At 44.5% G+C, this 21128-nt stretch overlaps 1 protein-coding gene across 1 annotated transcript in view; it reads left to right on the forward strand.

Moving 5' to 3' along the window:
• The first annotated feature begins 1284 nt into the window (after positions 1-1284).
• The window catches only part of ARHGAP30 (Rho GTPase activating protein 30), a 53440-nt gene continuing 33596 nt past the window's right edge, over positions 1285-21128 (forward strand). Inside the window, exons 1-2 of the mRNA XM_087881273.1 lie at positions 1285-1828; positions 16712-16814. Of these exons, the coding sequence (XP_087737399.1) occupies positions 1720-1828; positions 16712-16814 (212 nt within the window). The 5' untranslated portion in view covers positions 1285-1719. The remainder of the gene's footprint in view (positions 1829-16711; positions 16815-21128) is intronic.

Consider the following 21128-nt stretch of genomic DNA (forward strand, 5'->3'; position numbering starts at 1 on the left):
CCCCCCGGAGATACAGACGATTCCGAGTTTACGTACCTTCCACCGGGCCCTCAAGACTTTTTTATTTCAACAAGCCGGGCTGGCCTAACTTCTCCAATTGTTAATTTTAATTTTAATTTTAAATGGGATATTTTAATTGTTGGGCCAAATTATTTAATATATTTCAAACTGCTTTTAAATTTCTGTATTCTATGTTTTTTACCTTTGGCTGTTCACCGCCCTGAGTCCTTCGGGAGAAGGGCAGTATATAAATTTAAATATAAATAAATAAATGCGCACACCCAAGTACCTAGTAGCGCATTTCTGCCCATGGTTGAAGGTCTCCTGTAAGATCACAAGACAATTGTTCAGACGTATAATTTCCTCTGCCACCCACAAAGATCATAGAAAAACATCCACCTCAACCCTGCTTCAGCCAACAGGTGGAGAAGCATGGGTGTTACCGTCAAGCTATAGGTCTTAAGTCATCCAACATTGAATAAAAACCCATTTGTGAAGGGATCAGGTAGAGTGACAGAGTTGAAAGGGACCTCAGAGGTCTTCAAGTCCAACCCCTTGCTCACGTAGGAGGCCCTATCAGACAAGTGGCTGTCTGATCTTTTTCTGGAAAGCCTCCAGTGATGGACAGTCACATTCACAACTTCTGAAAGCAAAGCCATTCCGCTGGTTAATTATTCTCATTTTCAGAAGTAACAGAAGTTGGAAGGACCTTGGAGGTCTTCTAGTCCAGCCCCTTGCTCAAGCAGGAGACCCTATACCGTCCCAATCAAATGGCCATCCAGTCTCTTCTTGAAAACCTCCAGTGATGAAGCACCCACAATTTCTGGAGGCAAACCGTTCCACCGGTCAATTGTTCTCACTGTCAGGAAGTTTCTCCTTATTTCCAGGTTGAATCTCTTTAATAATCTTCCACGTGTTACTTCTTGTCCTCAGGTGGTTTTCTGGCCCCCTCCCCATAACCTCCTCACCGGTTGCAGGTGCACTTCCTGCCATCCACAAGCCAAGCTAAGTGGGACAAATCAAAAATGCAAGATTGCAAAGCCATTCAGCGTTGCCTTCGGAAGTTGTGGGGAGCTTCATCCCTGGAGGCTTTCAAGAAGAGACTGGACAGCCATTTGTGAGAAATGGTGTAGGGTCTCCTGCCAGGGTGGGGGGTTGGACTAGATGACCTACAACGTCCCTTCCAACTCTGTTAATCTGTAATTAATCCTTCGCCCTCCAAGCGTTAGCTTGTGACACGGCAAGGAGCCGTTTGCTAAAAGCTGTTAGCTTGTGCTTTGTGGTTTTGGAGATGCTGTGTAGGGGAAGTTGTGTTTGGAGACAAGCTGAACTCACTTCCTGTCAGGTCTGAGTAAGAACAGAACAATTTTTAATGAAAAAAAAAAGGCACAGATTTTCTACCTTGCTCTCATCTACCACCGTAGCAACCTTCCAGTTGGCCGAGAACCACATTTCTGGTGGCCCCGTAGTTGCAAAGACAGATCTCCCAACCTTTCTGAAGGACCTTGGATGTGACGAGCGTTGGACACGGAGATTAGAATGAATTTAAGGAAGCAGAAGATCGCCATGGGCCAGTAAATGAGTTCTGGAGAGGCAGGAACTCAACCATTGACAGGTTTCTCCTGAAGACCGATGGACTTGGGCCCAACCTTGGGAGGAGAAGTTGATACGAGGGTGTAAGGGTTGAGGGAGAGGAGGAGAGCAGCCTCCTTCGCACCCATGTCGCTGGCCATGAAAGCTCGGCAGAAGGTGAAACGGAAAGGACCGGCGAAAGATCGGGTCTTTGGGTGTGATCTGATGGAACATCTGCAATCATCTGGCCATGATAGTAAGTAATTTTCTTTTTCTTTTTTTTTGGAGACTGGCACAAATTTTTCACTCCTCTTGAAGGTTCATTAGACCAAACAGGAAATGGGGTGAGAACTTCTGCTAAACAACAAAACTTGGTTCTGAATGTGCTTTGCTGGTTTTCTGAGAAGGCTTCAGCCTTCGGTAATCCATAATCGTAGAATCAAGAGCGGGAAGGGACTGGAGATCTTCTAGTCTGAGGGCCTTCAACTCTGGGGGACTTCAACTCCCAGAATTCTCCAGCCAGCCATACTGGCTGGCTGGAGAATTCTGGAAGTTGAGGTCCACAAGACCTGAAGTGACCAAGATTGGAGATCCCTGCTCTACTCCAGTTTATGCATAAACCTAGGGCCCTTACAAGAGTCTTCTCCAAGCTCCAGATGCATTATTAGATATTCACCCAGCATATTCCGAGATTAACAATCACATCTTGTTAAAGAACAAATAAAAAAAATTAAAACCATGTTGGTCAAAGCCGTCGGCAGCATTATAAAAACAACATTCATTTGCACCTAGCGATGAAGCTGATTTAAACTGGGGCCCAAACTTTTGAAGGAGTGAGAACAAATGTGATAAGACCATATTTGGAATATGGCAACCAGTTCTGTTCACCCCGATAGAAAAAAATATGTTAGACTGTAGAAATTTCCTAAGAGTGAGAACCATGTACCAATGGAACAACTTGCCTCCAGAAGTTGTGGATGCTCCATTACTGGAGGATTTTAAGAAGAGAGAGCCATTTGTCCTGGATGGTATGTCCTGCTTGGTCAGGAGGTTGGACTAGAAGACCTCTAAGATCCCTTCCAACTCTATTGTTCTTTGTATCTACTGTAATTCTCCCTCTATGGCTGAGTCGATCCTAACCTGCTGAGTTTACAAAACCAGGAGATAGTCAGCAAATTTTCTGTGAATCATCCTGGATATTTATAAAGGGCCATTTGATTCATCGTTGGCATGAGATACCCAAATAATAATAATAAATAAATAAAATTAGGGGTGCCTCAAAATGGAGTCACCGTGTGAGGACAGGCGGGCAAAAATCAGGATTCCTGTAGCACCTTCTCCAATTAGTAAATTTTACGAATCCACGTAAGCTTTGGCGAGCTGCATCCGATGATGTGAATTGTAGCGCATGGAAGTTTGTGGCTTTTAATTAAAGTTGCTAACTACGCAAGCAGTTATTGTGTAGTTGTGTAGTTATTGCGCCGGATTTATTCTGATCCAAAGCAGTCTGAAATTACAATCTGTATGAGCCCACTCAGTTTTACAGCTCAGAAATTGTTCATTTCACTCAAATGTTTGGCAACCGCTTTAAATGTTTGCTGTTTCTGAAATAGATATTAGCCGCCGTGCAGAGTTTGATATCAGTAAAATGATGCTTTATTTCCTGGATGTTATTCCTTGCCCGCCATCCAGGATTGTCATATCGAATCTCAGATATGGATTATTATTAAATCTGTGATTGCTGTGTCATTTTGCAGTTCCCTCAACCACCATATTGGATGTGAGTTCGGTTTCTCTTTCCTGCCCTTCCTTCTTTGAACTACATTCACACATGATTTAGCCGGACCAGAAAATTCTAAAAAAAAAGTTTCTTAAACTTTTATATTCAGGTCTAAAATGAAAACTGTTTGCATAGGGAATAATTGTGTGGAAAAAAATAATAATAAGAAGAAATATGCTATATATTGTGCAGAGCAGTCCCAATTCACATCTCCTAATGCACAACAGAGTTTACTTAATTCCTATTTTTTTTTTTTTTAATTTGATTTATATGCCACCCTTCTCCGGAGACTCAGGGCAGCTTACAATGTGTTAAGCAATAGCCTTCATACTTTTGTATATTTTATACAAAGTCAGCTTATTGCCCCCACAAACCGGGTCCTCATTTTACCCACCTTAGAAAGGATGGAAGGCTGAGTCAACCTTGAGCCTTGGAGAGATTCGAACCAGCAGTAAATTGCAGGCAGCTGTGTTAATAACAGGGTGCGTAGACCACTGTACTATCAAGGCTCTCTCTATTGTTGAAATTGAAATAACTGTGAGAATTGCATTCAGCTTATTTTTACTTTTTTTATTTGATCATTAAATTGATATGCTTACCAGCGTACACGACAATGTTCCGTGGTGCACAGCTAGAAAATATTTCTAATAAAGAAAGCAGAGCATCTTTGAATATACTTGCAAGGTTTCCTGCAAATTCCATATGAAATAGCAATAGCACTTAGACTAATATACTGCTTCACACTGTGCTTTCCAGCCCCCTCTAAGCGGTTTACAGAGTCAGCCTCTTGCCCCCAACAATCTGGGTCCTCGTTTTACCGACTTCGGAAGGATGGAAGGCTGAGTCGAAATAGTAAGAGATATCCAGCAATGTTAAGTTTAGGATGAAAAATCTCAAACCAACGTTGAAAGCAGACATATTCAAACCCACAGCCGCATTCCACCATTAATACAGAATAATGAAGGTAGTCCTTAACTTACGACAGTTCGTTCAGTGACCGTTCGAAGTTAAAATAGTGGGGGGAAAGGGACTAATGAGTGTTTTTCACATTTACAAGCATCGCAGCCTCCCCATGATCACGTGATCAAAATTCAGATGCTTGGCCACTGAGTCATATTTATGATGGTCGTAGTGCCCTGGAGTCATGTGATCCCCTTTTGTGACCTCCTGACGAGGAACATCAATGGGGAAGCCAGGATCACTGAACAATGGCGTTATGTTGAGTTGCGTGACTAACTCAACAATTCAACGAATTCCGTGATTCACTTAACAACTATGGCAAGGTATGTGTGGTAGAGTGGGGCAAAATTCTCTGTTTCACTTAACAAGAGAAATTTTGAGGTCATAAGTCATGGACTACCTGGATAGGATAGGATAGGATAGGATAGGATAGGATAGGATAGGATAGGATAGGACAGGACAGGACAGGACAGAACGGAGGGGAGGGGAGGGGAGGGGAGAAGAGAAGAGAAGAGAAGAGAAGAGAAGAGAAGAGAAGAGAAGAGAAGAGAAGAGAAGAGAAGAGAAGTTGGAAGGGGCCTTGGAGGTCTTCTAGTCCAGGGGTCAGCAACCTGCGGCTCTGGAGCCGCATGTGGCTCTTTCACCCCTCTGCTGCGGCTCCCTGTCACTCAAAATATGCATCACAACCGCCAATGTGCAACACCCGCCGGCACGCGATTTATTGAGCTTTTCAACCCCCGGCAGGCCAACCATGGATGAATCCAAGAAAAGAAAAGTTTCAGAAGAAAACAGAATATTTAATTCAACTACGTAGGCTACTTTTGTGGCCGCTCAAAAAATAGTCAGGCACGGGAAGGGTTTTGTGGCTCCCGGTGTTTTCTTTTCTGTGGATGAGCTAATGACAGGTGCCCATTTTTCAGAAGTTAAAGTTGCAAGGAATTGTCCATCCAGGATCTCCATCCTTACAGCCAGCCAGTGAAGAGCGGGAGAAGGCTCTGAATTAGCTTTTCTTATCAGGATCTCTGTCCAGGTGGCTGTGGTTTTTAATATTCTTTCCACTCTAAAAAATTAGATGGGAAACTATATGCCACAAAGTTCTAGAATCAATTTTTATTTCTTTTTCTTTTTAATTTTAATACAAACAATCCATCTTCCATTAAAGAGGTACAAATGTCTTGTGCAATATCAATTAAAATTTACAGTCACACTCATTATTTGCCTATTTTTAATACTGATATACATAGCACATCTAATACCATAACAATTCTCTTCTTAGCTTATTTAATTCTATTAATATATTTTCTGTATTTCACTAATCTACTTCCCCCCCCTAATTTTCTTATTTATTCTCTAGCCATCGGTAAAATAGTTCGCATATAATATAATATTCACTTTGTTCCTTCTCTTCGATTGCAAGTGTTAACCTATTCATTTCTGCACATTCTAATATTTTCCTAATCACATTCTCATCCGTAAGGATCTCTTCACTTTTCCAATTTTGTGCAAATACAATCCTAGCTGCAGTTATTACATGGATAATCAAATATACCTTCTCTTTACTATAAGTTTCTGGTAAAATCCCCAACAAAAATATTTCGGGTTTCAAATCAATATGTTGTTGTAGGAGCCTTTATTTCTATGATTTCCTCCACCTGTCACCTACAGCAGTGGGATTCAAATCCCAGCACTACCGGTTCACTATTGGTAGCACGGGGGCGTGTGCGCTTGCTTTGTGAGTGCGCGGTGCTTTGGCGCATGCGCAGAGTGTTTTTAATGACGTCTGACCCTGGCCAGAGCTTCTCGCCACCGTTGCCGCTACAGGTTTGCCTGAACTGGGGCAAACTGAGAGCAACCCACCACTGTTCACCTAGCCCATCGCGTGCCAGGAAAGGGGTGGGGGTGGGGGAGGGTTGTGCGCACACGTGCCCACGTGCATGCGTGCGCAACCCCCTCCCCCCTCCCCCCCGCTCCTGGCACACGATGGCCTGGAAGGCCCATTTTTCTTTCTTACCTGGTTCCAGATCCTCTCTGTGTATCTGGGAAGGGTGAAAACAGCCTTTCCCACTCCCTTGGAGGCCCTACGGAGGCTGAAAGGGCCCATTTCCCGACTCTCAGTGGGACAGGAAGTGACATTTTTTCTGTCCCCAGCCTCCAGAACCTCTCTAGGAGTCTGTAGGAGCCTCTCTAGGAGTCTCTGGAGGCTGGGGACAGGAAAAAACATCACTTCCTGTCCCACCGGGAGTCGGGAAATGGGCCCTTTCAGCCTCCGTAGGGCCTCCAAAAGGGTGGGAAAGGCTGTTTTCGCTCTTCCCAGATACACAGAGAGGATCTGGAGCCAGGTAAGAAAGAAAAACGGGCCTTCCCCATCCCCCCAGGCCCTCCAGAGGCAGGAAACAGCCTGTTTCCCTACTTCTGGTGGGCCCAGAAGGCCCGAAAATCAGCTGGCCGGCGCGCGCATGCGCCCCAGAGCTGAGCTGGCGTGCCCACTAATATGGCTCCGCGTGCCACCTGTGGCACGCGTGCCATAGGTTCGCCATCACGGACCTAGCCTTACAAACATTATTTGCAAATAAAAATGGTGGCTAGCTTGGTTTAAAAGATGCCCGCTTGCCCCCCAAAGCAGTGCCTCTCAACCTTGGCCACTTTGAGATGGGTGGACTTCAACTCCCCAAATTCCTCATCTAACACACTCCCTGGGGAATTCCGGAAGCCTAAATCCACCCATTTCAAAGTTCCCAAGACTTTTCCCCCCCCCTCAAACATGAAGCATAAACTTTAAACAACTTGTATGTATACAGAACATTTCGCTCTTCTGAAATGAATATTCGACATGGGGGTCCATGTTGTATTTCCTGAACTGGGGAATTCTGGGAGTTGAAGTCCACCCTTCTTTAAATTGTCAAGATTGGCAACTTAAACCTTCGTCCCAAAAGTCAAAGGAAAAAGTTCCAAAAATGAGCAGTATGACAGAGACAGATGTTTGGTGCCTCCCTTGTCTCTGTCAACATTTTAAGACGCTCCACGGTTTCACGAAACTGCACATTTTCCCACTGGTCAGGAACCAGTGGTGGCCTTCTACCAGTTTGCCCCAGTTTGGGTGAACCAGCAATGGCGGCAGTGGGAGGCTCCACCCACCTGCCCAGATGTCATCACAGACACTCTGCACATGCACAGAAGCGCCACGCGCGAGCACGCTCCCAGTTCCGAACCGGTAGCGAAGGTAAGTGGAACCCTAAACTTTTAAATGTTGGGACCGAGCATTGTCAATCTCTGTTCCCAGACGAAGCACGGACCATGGTCCACCGTGTAGTTCCTGCCACCCCAGCCTGCATGGCTGTTTTCCCTGGGTGTTGGCACCCTAGTCAGCTCATTTGACGGATGACAGCTTGAGATGCCATCACCCAGCCTCACTCCAACATACACGGTATGAACTGTATGCAAGAGAAGAAATACGCATTTGATGGACACGGTTCCACCTGTTCTTTGTCGAACGCCGTGATACACAAAAGGCTGGGTTGGGCACCGTCCCACTTCCTTATGCACAGCTTGTGCGGCACACAGGAAGTCATCTGGGAGGTGGCCCTTAACAGCCCAGCTAGCAAGGAGGGGAGGAGAAGCAAGTCTATTACAACTCTTGTGACTTCCTTGTTTGGGCTGTTGCCCCAGCCTTTTGTCCCTGGGAGTGGTTGCAGCAATATTGTAGTTGAGCAAACTTGCAGTCAAGGACAGTTGAGTGTCGTAAACAAGCCAAAGCCTCCCTTGTCGTGATTGATGTTGTAGTCTTACCAGAACGCCTTGAAGGAGCTACCTACAGTATGTCTAGCCTGTTGACGAGAAGGATTAAGGAGGGACATGACAGCGGTCTTCCAGTCTTTGAGGGGCTGCCACAAAGAAGAGGGAGGTCAACCTATTCTCCAAAGCACTTGTGGACAGAACAAGAAGTAATGGATGGAAACCTATCAAGGAGAGATCCATCTTGGAACGCAGGAGAAATTTCCTGACAGTGAGAACAATTCATCAGTGGGATCATGGCTTCCGTCCAGAAGTTCTGGGTGCTCCATCACTGGAGGAGTTTTTTTTTTTCCCCAAAAAAAGTTTTTATTTTTGTTTCTCATAAACATATTTATACGTACAGTCATTTATCCACCATTTTTCATTCATCTTATCGTTTAATTTCATTTTTAATTTTTAATTATTCGGGGCTGCTCTTTTACCATTTGTCCTTCTTTGTTTTGCCACAACCTTTCTTCTTCTCCTCTCCTTCTCTTCCTTCTTCTATCTCTTCCTACTTTCTTCGTTCTTCCTCTCCTTCTCTTTCCTACTTCTCCTTCGCTTCCCCCACTCCTCTCTTCTTCCCTCCTTCTAACCTTCTCTCCTACTCCTCTTTCCCCTCCCTTTTCTTCCTCTCCTTTTCCCTTTCTTCTCTCTCTCCTTCTCCTTCTCCTCTCTCCTCTCTTCCTCTCTCTCTCCTCCTTCCCCTCCCTTTTCTTCTCTCCTTTCCCCTTTTTTCTTTCTCTCCCTCTCCTCTCTTCTCCCTTCCTCTCTCTCTCCTCCTTCCCCTCCCTTTTCTTCCTCTCCTTTTCCCTTTTTTCTTTCTCTCCCTCTCCTCTCCTCTCTTCTCCCTTCCTCTCTCTCTCCTCCTTCCCCTCCCTCTTGTTGTTTCCCTTTTCAGTTCAATCTAGAATGGCATTTGAGCAGCCCCAATTTTCTATTTATCTCTATTCTCATTTCAATTTCTTATTTAATTAATAAATAATTGTATCTATTTCATCCTTTGTGTACATTTTTATAATAATCTCACTTTTTCTCTTTTACCCCCCTCCCTCCCCTTTCTCCTTTTACCTAGGTTATCATCTGGGTTTCTATTCTTCTGATTATTTTCTCCCATCTTTTTTCTATCCGTTTTATCTCCATACCCTTATTCATATTTCCTTTCTAACCAATCCTAAAATTTATCACTGGAGGTTTTGAAGAAGAAGGTTTTGTCTGAAATGGTATAGGGCAGTGATGGCTAACCTTTCTTCCCTCGGGTGCCAAAAGCACGTGCCCACACCAGGGGTGGGTTTTACTCACTTTTACTACCGGTTCGCATCGTGCCCATGCACGCTCCTGTGCTTAGCTCGTGCTCTCTCTCTTCTGTGCATGCACAGAAGCTTCTGTCCATCCGCAGATCACTTATCATGACGTCCAGATCAGTGGGCAGAGCCTCCCGCCGGTTCTACTACCGGTTCTTGCGAACCGGTCCGAACCTGCGGCAACCCACCACTGGCCCACACCCATAATGCAATGCCCCCCATGCACGCCCCGCCCATTTCCGGACTTCCGGTAGGCTTATTTTTCGCCCTCCCAGAGCCTCTGCGTGAGCCCTGTACTTACCTGGCATCCAAAACGGGTCGCGTGGAGACTCCTGGGAGGGGAGGGGCAGCAATGGCATGTCTCCTTTCAAGTCCGCGGCAGCGACTTGAAATTCAGCTGGCTGGCAGGAGGCACGTGCACATGAGCAGTGGAGCTGATCTAGGGCGACGGCTCGCATGCCCGCAAAAATGGCTTCGTGTGCCACTTTGGGCACACGTGCCATAGGTTCCTCTGCTTCAGCAAAGGGTTGAACCTCCGAGGTTCCTTCCAACTTTGTTATTCTGTAATTCTATAAACATATATCATTGTTGGGACTCTAGTTCTCTACCATTCGTGGTAGAGTCCTTTCCCCAATGATTTGCATCCTTCCTGGTTTCCACATGAGTGTAATCGCTAAGGTAAATAACATATTTATTTATTTATTTGATTTGATTTCTATACCGCCCTACTCCCTCAGGGAGTACAGCCAAACAGGACTCAGGGCGGTGCACAGCCAAACAATAAAACACATACATACAAAATTTAAAAGTAGAATAAAATCAAATTAAATAATTTTGGCCCCGACAAATTTAAAACCCCAAATTTTTAAAACCAATTTAAAATTGAATGTATAAAATACTAAAAGATATTTAAAAATTAAAAATCTTTTATAAAAGAGGGGGAAAATTAGGCCAGGCCGGCCTGGTGAAATAGTAAGGTCTTTAAAGCGCGGTGGAAGGTGCGCAGATCCGGGATCCTCCGTATCTCTGGGCGGAGCTCGTTCCAGATCGTAGGTGCCCCCACAGAGAAGGCTCTCCCCCTGGGGGCCACCAGTCGGCATTGTTTGGCTGACGGCACCCGGAGGAGCCCCTCTCTATGGGAGCGTACCGGCCGGTGGGAGGCTATTGGTGGTAGTAGGCGGTCCCGCAAGTACCCAGGTCCTGAGCCATGGAGCGCTTTAAAGGTGGTAACCAAAACCTTGAAGCGCACCCGGAAGACCACCGGGAGCCAGTGCAGCTCGCGCAGGAGGGGTGTTACATGGGAACGCCATGTCGCTCCCATAACCACCCGCGCGGCCGCACTCTGCGCCAGTTGGAGCCTCCGGGTGCTCCTCAAGGGGAGCCCCATGTAGAGAGCGTTGCAATAGTCCAGGCGGGAGGTGACAAGGGCATGAGTGACCGTGCGTAACGAGTCCCGATCCAGAAAGGGACGCAACTGGCGAATCAGGCGAACCTGATGAAAAATCCTCCCGGTCACGGCTGTCAAGTGCTCTTCTAAAGACAGCCGTGAATCCAGGAGAACGCCCAAGTTGCGAGCCCTCTCCGTGGGATTCATATCAGGCAGGGGTGGGATTCAGCCGGTTCGCACCTATTTGGGAGAACCGGTTGTTAACTTTCTAAGCAGTTCACAGAACCAGTTGTTGGAAGAAATCCTTATTTTGCTTTTTTTCACTTTACGGGGCTAATCCTGTAAGGAAGGCAGGAAGGAAACATTCTGGTGTTGTTTCTAACCTAATCTTTATTGCCCTGCTTACAGAAACTGCCTCTCTGGTTTAACCCTTATTACATTGTAACAGTAAGGTGAAGTGCCCATTGACATGAGTGACATTATTTATTTTATTTTATCATATTTGTATACTGCCCTACTCCCGGAGGACTCAGGGCGGTGAACAGCCAAGATAAAAATACAAAAAACATACGAAAGTTAAAAGCTATTAAAAATAGATTAAATAATTTGGGCTCAAGAAACAAAATTTTAAAATATCCAATTTATGTAAAACATTTAAAACCCAATTTAAAAGGGAGAGTTAGGCCAGACCAGCCTGTTGGAATAAAAATGTTTTTAGGGCATGGCGGAAGGTGCGTAAGTCTTGGATCCTCCGTATCTCCGGGGGGAGCTCGTTCCAGATGGCAGGTGCCCCCACAGAGAAGGCTCTCTGTGGAATTTGAATTGAATTGGCCACACCCATATGGTCACATGACCACCGAGCCACACCTATCCAGCTGGTCATTAGGGCAGAGAACCGGTTGTTAAATTATTTGAATCCCACCTCTGATATCAGGAGTGGTTTTGTTGAGCTATGGATAGTCAGGGAGGTTGCAGAGTTATGTAAAGTTGTATCGCAGAAGACAACCACAGCAGAAGTAGCATTTTTTACATCTCCAAGAAGAAAGACATTTCGTTTGTTAGATGTTTGTCCTGCATTTTCTTCAAGAACCCGAAGAATCTTACATGGGGATCTCCTTCAATTATTTGTTCACTGTAACAACAACCCAGCAAAATAGGTCAGATCAGGGGGAGGGGGTCTCCAAACCTGGCAACTTTATGACTTGGGGACTTCAATTCCCAGAATTCCTCAGCCAGCCAGCATGGAAAAATACTCCTCCAACCTATTTCACAAAGCTGGTGTTGCGTAGAACGACAGGAGGAGCAGGCTGGATGTCCAATGCCTTTTGGTCGTGAGCAGAAAGTACCACGTTTCCCCAAAAATAAGACCCTGTCTTATATTTTTTTGAACCCCCGAAATAAGCGCTTGGCCTTATTTTCGGGGAGGTCTTATTATTTTGGGGCACGTGGAGCAAGACGGGGCTCCTCTTGCCGTCTTACCTGATTTCCAGCTCTGAGTTTAAATATTTTCGAGGAGGGCTTATTTTCGGGGGAGTCTTATTTTAGCGCATGCGCTCAAAAGCCCGTCCTCCCTCCCTCCCTCTGCTTCCTTCCTTCCTTCCTCCCTTCCTTCCTTCCTCCCTTCCTTATTTTAAGGGAGGTCTTATTTTTGGGGAAACAGGGTAGAATGAAAAGTATTGGGCATCAGCCAGCCTGGGAAGGCCATGAGAGGACCCAAGAGCTAGGAACATAAACATTGCTGACGTCTTCAGCGCCATGTTTTATTGCTGTCTTGCTTTCTGCCTTTCACTTCCTGTCTCTGGCTCAGAAATGAAATCATGCAGGCACTCCACCCACGCGCTCAATCTGAATGAGGAAGCCCAACTGGAAATCTTGCCAGCTTACTCATGAGCAACTAATTCTTATTTGTGGCACGTTTGGGAGAAGAGCAGTGACATCTCAACCTGCGCAGCTTTAGGATGTATGGACTTCAATTCCCAGAATTCCCCAGCTGGTGTGCGGGGAATTTAAGTCCATCCATGCTGGCTGGGGGATTCTGGGTGTTCGGGTCCAATCCTTGAGGGGCTTGTCACAGAGAAGAAAGGGACAACTTTGGACAACTCCAAAGCACCTGAAGGCAGGAGAAGAAGTAATAGATAGAAACTAATCAAGGTGAGAAGCAACTTAGAACTAAGGAGAAATTCCCTGACAGTGAGATCAATTAACCAGTGGAACAACTTGCCTTCAGAGGTTGTGGCTGTTCCAGTACCAGGGGTGAAATCCAGCAGATTCTGACAGGTTCTGGAGAACCAGTAGCAGAAATTTTGAGTAGTTCGGAGAACCAGCAAATACCACCTCTGGTTGGCCCCAGACTGGGGTGGGAATGGAGTTTCTGCAATATCCTTCCCCCAGGAATAGGGAGGGGAATGGGGATTTTTTTTTTTAATTTGATTTATATGCCGCCCTTCTCCGGAGACTCAGGGGGGCTTACAATGCGTTAAGCAATAGCCTTCATTCTTTTGTATATTTTATACAAAGTCAGCTTATTGCCCCCACAAACTGGGTCCTCAATTTACCTACCTTAGAAAGGATGGAAGGCTGAGTCAACCTTGAGCCTGGTAAGATTCGAACCTGCAGAAATTGCAGGCAGCTGTGTTAATAACAGGGTGCATTAAACCACTGTACTACCAAGGCTCTTTTTTTGCAGTATCCTTCCCCTGGAGTGGGGTGGGAATGGAGATTTTGCAGTATCCTTCCCCTGGAGTGGGGTGGGAATGGAGATTTTGCAGTATCCTTCCCCTGGAGCGGGGTGGGAATGGAGATTTTGCAATATCCTTTCCCCAGGAATGGGGAGGAGAATGGAGATTTTGCAGTATCCTTCCCCTGCCACGCCCGCCAAGCCACACCATGCCCACCAAGCCACGCCCGCGGAACCGGTAGTAAAAAAATTTGGATTTCACCACTGTCCAACACTGGAAGTTTTTAAGAAGAGACTGGACATCCATTTGTACAGTCTCCTGCTTGAGCAGGGAGTTGGACTAAAAGACCTCCAAGGTACTGATAAAATCTACCGGTTCGGCAAACCGGTAGTAAAAAAAAAGCTACCGGTTGGTCCAAACTGGTATTTCCGATGATCAGCTGTTCCGTGCGATTTATATTCACTAAAAGCAGGAAATCCGGCTTTCTAGCAAAGCTAAATTGTGCGGCACAGCTGTTCCCCCCCCCTCGCTGTTCTACTTGCCTTCAAATGGCTCCTTTTTCCATGCGAAGTGCACATTTGGTGTGCACTGCGCATGCACGCGCAGCAAACAGGTGGCGACCCGTAAAGGATTTCACCACTGCTCCAAGGTTCCTTCCAACCCTGTTATTCTGCTATTCTTTTTCCTTCCTTCCTTCCTTTCTTCCTTCCTTCCTTCTTCCTTCCTTCCTTCCTTCTTTCCTCCCATCCTCCCATCCTCCCTTCCTCCCTCTGCTTCCTTCCTTCCTCCCTCCCTTCCTCCCTCTGCTTCCTTCCTTTCTTCCTCCCTTCCTCCCATCCTCCCTCCCTCCCTCTGCTTCCTTCCTTCCTTCCTTCCTTCCTTCCTTCCTTCCTTCCTTCCTTCCTCCCTCCAATCCTCCAATCCTCCCTCCCTCACTCTGCTTCCTCCCTTCCTCCCTCCCTTCCTCCCTTCCTTCCTCCCTTCCTCCCATCCTCCCTCCCTCTCCTTCCTTCCTTCCTTCCTCCCTCCAATCCTCCAATCCTCCCTCCCTCACTCTGCTTCCTCCCTTCCTCCCTCCCTTCCTCCCTTCCTTCCTCCCTTCCTCCCATCCTCCCTCCCTCTCCTTCCTTCCTTCCTTCCTTCCTTCCTTCCTTCCTTCCTTCCTCCCTCCCTCCCTCCCTCCCTCCCTCCCTCCCTCCCTTCTCCATCACTGGAGGTGACACAACTGGACAGCCATATGTCTGAAATGGTACAGGGTCTTCTGCTTGAGCAGGGGGTTGGACTAGAAGACCTCCAAGGTCCCTTCCAACCCTATGTCCTATGGCCAATCCTGAAGCGATCCAGATTCTTTTCTATGATTCTACACCTTATTGTCGCTAGGGTTGAGATCCATTGCTGTAGAGGACATGCAGTTGGACCTTATGTTTCCTCTGGCTTGTTGTTGTTGTTGTTAGTTGCGAAGTTGTGTCCGACCCATCGCAACCCCATGGACAACTTTCCTCCAGGCCTTCCTGTCCTCTACCATCCTCTGGAGTCCATTTAAGCTCACGCCGACTGCTTCAATGACTCCAGCCAGCCACCTTCTTCTCTGCCGTCCCCTTCTTCTTTTGCCCTCCATCGTTCCCAGAATTAGGCTCTTCTCTAGGGAGTTCTTCCTTCTCATTAGGTGGCCAAAGGATTTGAGTTTCCTCTTCAGGATCTGGCCTTCTAAAGAGCAGTCAGGGTTGATCTCCTCTAGGACTGACCGGTTGGATCAGCTTGCAGTCCAAGGGACCCTCAGGAGTCTTCTCCAGCACCAGAGTTCAAAGGCCTCCTGTTGTGGCTCCGTTACCTGAGCCTGTGTCATCGGCAGGAGAGGGCTCCGAGTGTGAAGGAGAGGAGTTGGCAAGGCCTCCCTCCCCAGGACCCTCCTCTCTGGCAATGCCTTCGGTGTCGGCCGAAGGGCAAGAGATAGGGCCGGGGCCAAGCACGTCCACACAGCCACAGGTGGACAGTGATGAGGGTAATGAGTCTTGGCTGGATCCTCGGCAGCGTCGCAGAGATAAGCGCGCAACAGAAGAAAAGGCATGCCAGAGATTAGGCTGAGTCACTGGACCATACCCCACAGGGTATAAAAGGGGGTGAGGTGGCCATTCAGACTCTGTGACGGACAAAACTAACTACTATCGAGTCACATTGCATCTTTGGAAACAACTTTATCGGCCTTGGATTTATTTTACGAAATGGACAATTCTTAACTGTGGGTATTTTGTTTACTGAGTAAAAGTTCTTGGCAAGCAGCTACTGGGTTGCTGCCAAGCGTCTTATCGGAAGAATTGGTTGTCTGCCAGTTTATTTAACCCCCGGCTGTCTGTTTGTGTGCATGTGTGAGACGGGGACAGAACATCTCCATTCTTTGGCCTTCTCAGCCTTCCTTATGGTTCCTCTGGCTTAGTCAATTCTAAATAAATTTCTCCCAGATGTTAAAAATGGGGGACATTTAACTGAGACAGTGATGATAGAACCATCGCTGAAGATTGTTGGTGGGCTTCCAAAATTTTGGTATTGGGCAGAGATATTATTTTTCCTTCTTTCTCCCCCTTCTTCAGTTTGTGGAAAGATAATTTGTTCTAGAGATTCATGTTGTCGGAGACGAGAATTCCTGGAGAAAAACATTTCAGAGAAATTCTCACAGGGAAAGTGTGAGTGCAAAATCTTCTCTGCAGTCTCTGTTTTGCATTCACCTCTAAGAAAAGAGTCAGGAGAAACTGTAGGTCTATGGAGAGTCTCAATTGTCCAGGTGGTCCAAAGATTTTTTTTTTTTAAATTTGATTTATATGCCGCCCTTCTCCGGAGACTCAGGGCGGCTTACAATGCGTTAAGCAATAGCCTTCATACTTTTGTATATTTATACAAAGTCAGCTTATTGCCCCCACAAACTGGCTCCTCATTTTACCTACCTTAGAAAGGATGGAAGGTTGAGTCGACCTTGAGCCTTGGAGAGATTCGAACCTGCAGTAATTGCAGACAGCTGGATGTTAAATGCTGCCTTAGTAGGAGGCATTAGCCTCCTACGCTACTCAGGCTCTTCATTGCCTTCGATTGTTCAATTAGCACCCCAGGGATTGCCAGTCTTCCTGGTTTCCCAAACTTTGAGGAAGTCCCAATGGAGGAGAAACTTTAGGAGGAAATCACCCAGTGTTTTAGGTGAGTGATGAGCTTTTCCTAGCTGATTTGGAGAGATTTACTATTCCCAAATTGAATCTTGGTGCTTCTCCAGTTCCCCAGGTCCTGAAGAGCTGCACAGAGTTTGTGGAACAGCGTGGGATCGTGGACGGCATCTACCGGATCTCCGGAGGATCTTTAAACATCCAAAAATTAAGGTAAAGGTGGGAATATCAGTTTGGATTGGAGTACCAAACAGCATCTCTAAACTGAGAGAGAGAGAGAGAGAGAGAGAGAGAGAGAGAGAGAGAGAGAGAGAGAGAGAGAGAGAGAGAGAGAGAGAGAGAGAGAGAGAACCATGACCTGGTCACTGTGATACAAAAAAGACGCTGAGACTCTTGAAAGAGTGCAGAGAAGAGCAACAAAGAGGATTAGAGGTTGGAGGCTAAAAGATACTGTCAGATGTAAATGCCTTATTCTCTAATGTGTAAATAGTGTACGAACAGGGTATCAGGGGTTAACTTATTCTTCACTTCTTAATGTATTCATAATTCACCACTCCCACATATAGCTCCACCCATTGTATATATAAGGAGCTACCTACACCCTTTTCCTTGCTTCTATCTGTGAATATTCAGTGAATATAGAATGCCTATTGTAAATAAAAGGAAATATATTTAAACCTTTAACTCTTACTAATATTATTGAGTCTGATCCTGAAAATATTGCAACAAGCTGGTAGCAGAGGATGGTTAATTGACTCAATAAAAAACTTAAAAATGTCTAAGAAAGATAGGCCCAACACCAGGGCCTACAGCAAAGAAATGGAAACAGAACAAGAAATAATCAACGAATCCACAAACGCAATTTCGAGAGAATCTGAAGAATACACCACTGAAGACGAAGAAATAATAGATGAAATTGATGACCAGAAGGAAATCGAAATAGAGAATAACGAACTCAGGTCAGAGATATTAAAACTATTAAAGAGCCAGAAGAATGATGAAAGCCTCATCGCGAAACTCCAAGATATGCTGAAGAACAGCGGAGCAGCGAGAGAGAAAAACATCACTAATGAAAAGTCTAAAGACCCAAAAATAGTGAGTGATATGACTGCAGAGAAAGTCATTACGAAGAAGAAAAACGGTGATCCCGCGCGAAATTTTGAATGGCAGCCATCTTGGTTTCAACAGGCCTCCAGGGTGAGCGAAGCAGAGCCAATCAAAATGCTCAATTCAAAATTTCTGGCGCGAAAAACGTTATCAAACAACGAAAATGAAAAAGAAGATTCAAACTCCTCAGAAGAATCAGAATCAGAAAGTGAAGATGATTCAACAAACTCCCAAATAAAATCAGCAATGAAAACGCTTTTTGCTGCATTTGGGCCAAAACTAAAAATTAACAAACAGCTACCGAAGAAGCGAGCGAGCAAGCCGATGCCTCAAGACCTGCCCGCTCCCATCCTGACTACGAGAACGCCGACACCCGAACCCAGAGAGCCCTGCCGGTACCGCCCTACGCCACAGACCGAAGCAAGCACCAAAGCCCTCAGGGGAAGAGGAAGAGCAGCCGCCGTCGTCAAGACTCCCAAAATCGAACCAGAGACCGATTCATCTGAAGAGGAGCAGAACGAGCGAGCCACAATGGGGAGAACCTTCCACGACGACTCCAAAGAAGAAATGGACAACGCGCATGCGCAAAACTACGCAGACGGTCCGGGAAGACATGAACTGGAGAGAAGACCATGCAGACTCGTAGCGAGCATCCCCACGCCGTTTTGCAATTTTCTACATTTACGAGACCACGGACTACCTCAGGTTGTAAGTAATGGACCCAATAATGTCGAAAATTTACCCAGTGACTTCCCAAAGCTAAGGGTTGATGGCGTTAATTTGCAAGAATGGTATCAACAGCTCCAGGTTGTCTTTATGAAGGAAAACTTACTGTTTTTTATCACTAGTCCCCCAAAAAGACCTTGGACTCTAAAAATAGATTGTTTACACCATAGAGCTTTTTTCTTAATAATATCTAGTGTGTCTCCTGCAATGTATCACAGCATTAAGCCAAATCTGACTGTTTCAGAAATTATTCAATGCATGTTTAATTTGTTTCACAGTGACAGTGTAGCTACCACCACAAGGATGTCTAAAGATTTCTTTTCGTCTAGGGTAAAACCAGGGGTTTCCATAAGTGAGCATTTAATATCTTTGAACAAAATAAGAGCTGAACTGCATTTGAGGGGGGAGGTGATTTCAGACCAAACAATGAAAAGTGTTATTATCAACTCACTTGATCCATCATGGGACAATTTTATGTCACATTTAGACACAATCAATCTAGGATATTTATCCATAGAAAGTCTGTCCAACAAATTGATAACAGAAGATAATTCAAGAAGGAATCGTTCTAACAATCACACAGAACACAAACCATATAGGAAAGTAGCTTTCCAAGAAAAATATAATGAAACATTTAAATGTCATAATTGTGGATCCAGGGAACACAATAGAAGAGATTGCCCAAAATTTTTAAAAGAAAGATATAGATCAGAATACAGAAACATATACGATTATAGACAGCCTTCCATAGAAAGGCATAGATATAGGAGCCCACCAAATCACAGAGAGAATAGAGGGGGCAGAGACAATTCAAAGGATAGAAAATCTGGTTCACTGAATGGGTTAAATAAACAAGACAACACTAACACAGAGCAAAGTGAGAACAATAATTGGCTTATTGATTCTGGAGCAACTAATCACACCACTAATAACAAAAATATATTGTCTTCATTTGCAGAAGATAAATTTGTAATTAAGGTAGCTAACCAAGAAAAGGTTCAAGTATTAGGTAGAGGAAATGTAACCTTGCCTGGTCTAGGAAAAATAGAGGGGGTATTACTAATACCTGAAATACCTCATAACATATTAAGTGCCATAAAACTAAGCAGAGATTCTGACATTAACATTGTCTTTTCAAAAGGAAAGGCAACTTTGGAAAAGAATAAAATAAATATAGGCACTGTGATGATTAAAGGAGGCCTACCTTATCTGATAACAAAAGAAAAATGGTTACATAACATTGATTCAAATATGGAAGATTGTATTGAAATAGATGATGAGAATATTAGCAACAGTGACAATGATGAATGTAAAATATCTCATGATCACATAGATGCACACAATGATAAGAAACCAAAAATAGGTAAACCAATTCATGATGAGTGTGCTCACATCTTACATAGGAAGTTAGGAAATGCCAGTTTTCCTGTAGTACAAAAAATGACTGAACACGCAGAAGGTGTTAAAATAAAAAATTGTGAAAATTATCTGGAATGCTCAGTATGTAAATCTACAAAACTAAAAACTAGTCCCAGGCCAAGAAAATCTACTAGATCAACTAACAAAATTTTTGATTTAGTACACATGGACTTAGTTGGTCCATTAACTCCATCAATCACTTATAGAAAACGTTACTTCCTGACAATAGTAGACGATTATAGCCGCTATGGGTTTGTTTATACATTGAAACACAAAGATGAAACATTTCAAAAATTTAAAGAATTTTACAAACGCATAGAAACACAACACAATATCAAAATAAAACAAATCTTGACAGATAGGGGATGTGAATTCATGTCTAAAGAATTCTCCCAATGGCTAAAAGACAAAGGAATGTTACATTACACATCTAGTCCATTTTCTGCGTTCCAGAACAGGATTGCAGAGAGGAAAAATTCAACATTACAAACCATGATTAGATGCACATTGGAAGATGCTGGCTTAAGCAAACAATTCTGGTCAGAAGCCTTACATTATTCAAATTACACACAAAATAGAACCTGGTCCAGCATTGTAAATAAAACGCCATATGAAGTAATGTATAATAGGAAACCAAAATTAGCACACATGCATATATTTGGAGTCACTGCAGACGTACACATACCTAAACAATTAAGAAGAAAGGGAGAAAACGTGTCCAGAAGACTCAGATTTATGGGATATGAGACTGGCACTAAAGGGTACAGATTCATTGATAGTAATAACAAGTTTATAGTCTCCAGAACAGCTGTGTTCCATGAACAGGCCAACTGGTCTAAATTACATCTTAATGAAATATTCCCAAATAAATATAAAGATACAAAATCTCATGAGAAAGGGACTATAGAAAAGCAAAATATCAACAAATATAAAAACAAAACCAAGACTTGGACAAATAGCCAATACAAAATTAAGACAGACACACTAACAAAAAAGGAAGCAAGATATTTGCATGATAATGATAGTAAACCCGAAAAAATCATTAGAAACACCAGAAATCAAATGCCAAATAAATACAAGGATTATGTAATGCATATGGATGGTGAACCAACAACACCTAATACATATGAGGAAGTGCTAAAACTTCCTCGCGAAGAAAAAGAAAAATGGGAATTAGCAATGAAGAAAGAGATGGAAAGTTTACAAGGATTAAATGTATTTACACCTGCAATTGCACCTAAAGATAAAACAATTATTGGTACCAGGTGGATATAT

Source organism: Pantherophis guttatus, chromosome 18, assembly GCF_059756535.1.
Source record: "Pantherophis guttatus breed Tessera chromosome 18, ASM5975653v1, whole genome shotgun sequence".
Taxonomy (NCBI): domain Eukaryota; kingdom Metazoa; phylum Chordata; class Lepidosauria; order Squamata; family Colubridae; genus Pantherophis; species Pantherophis guttatus.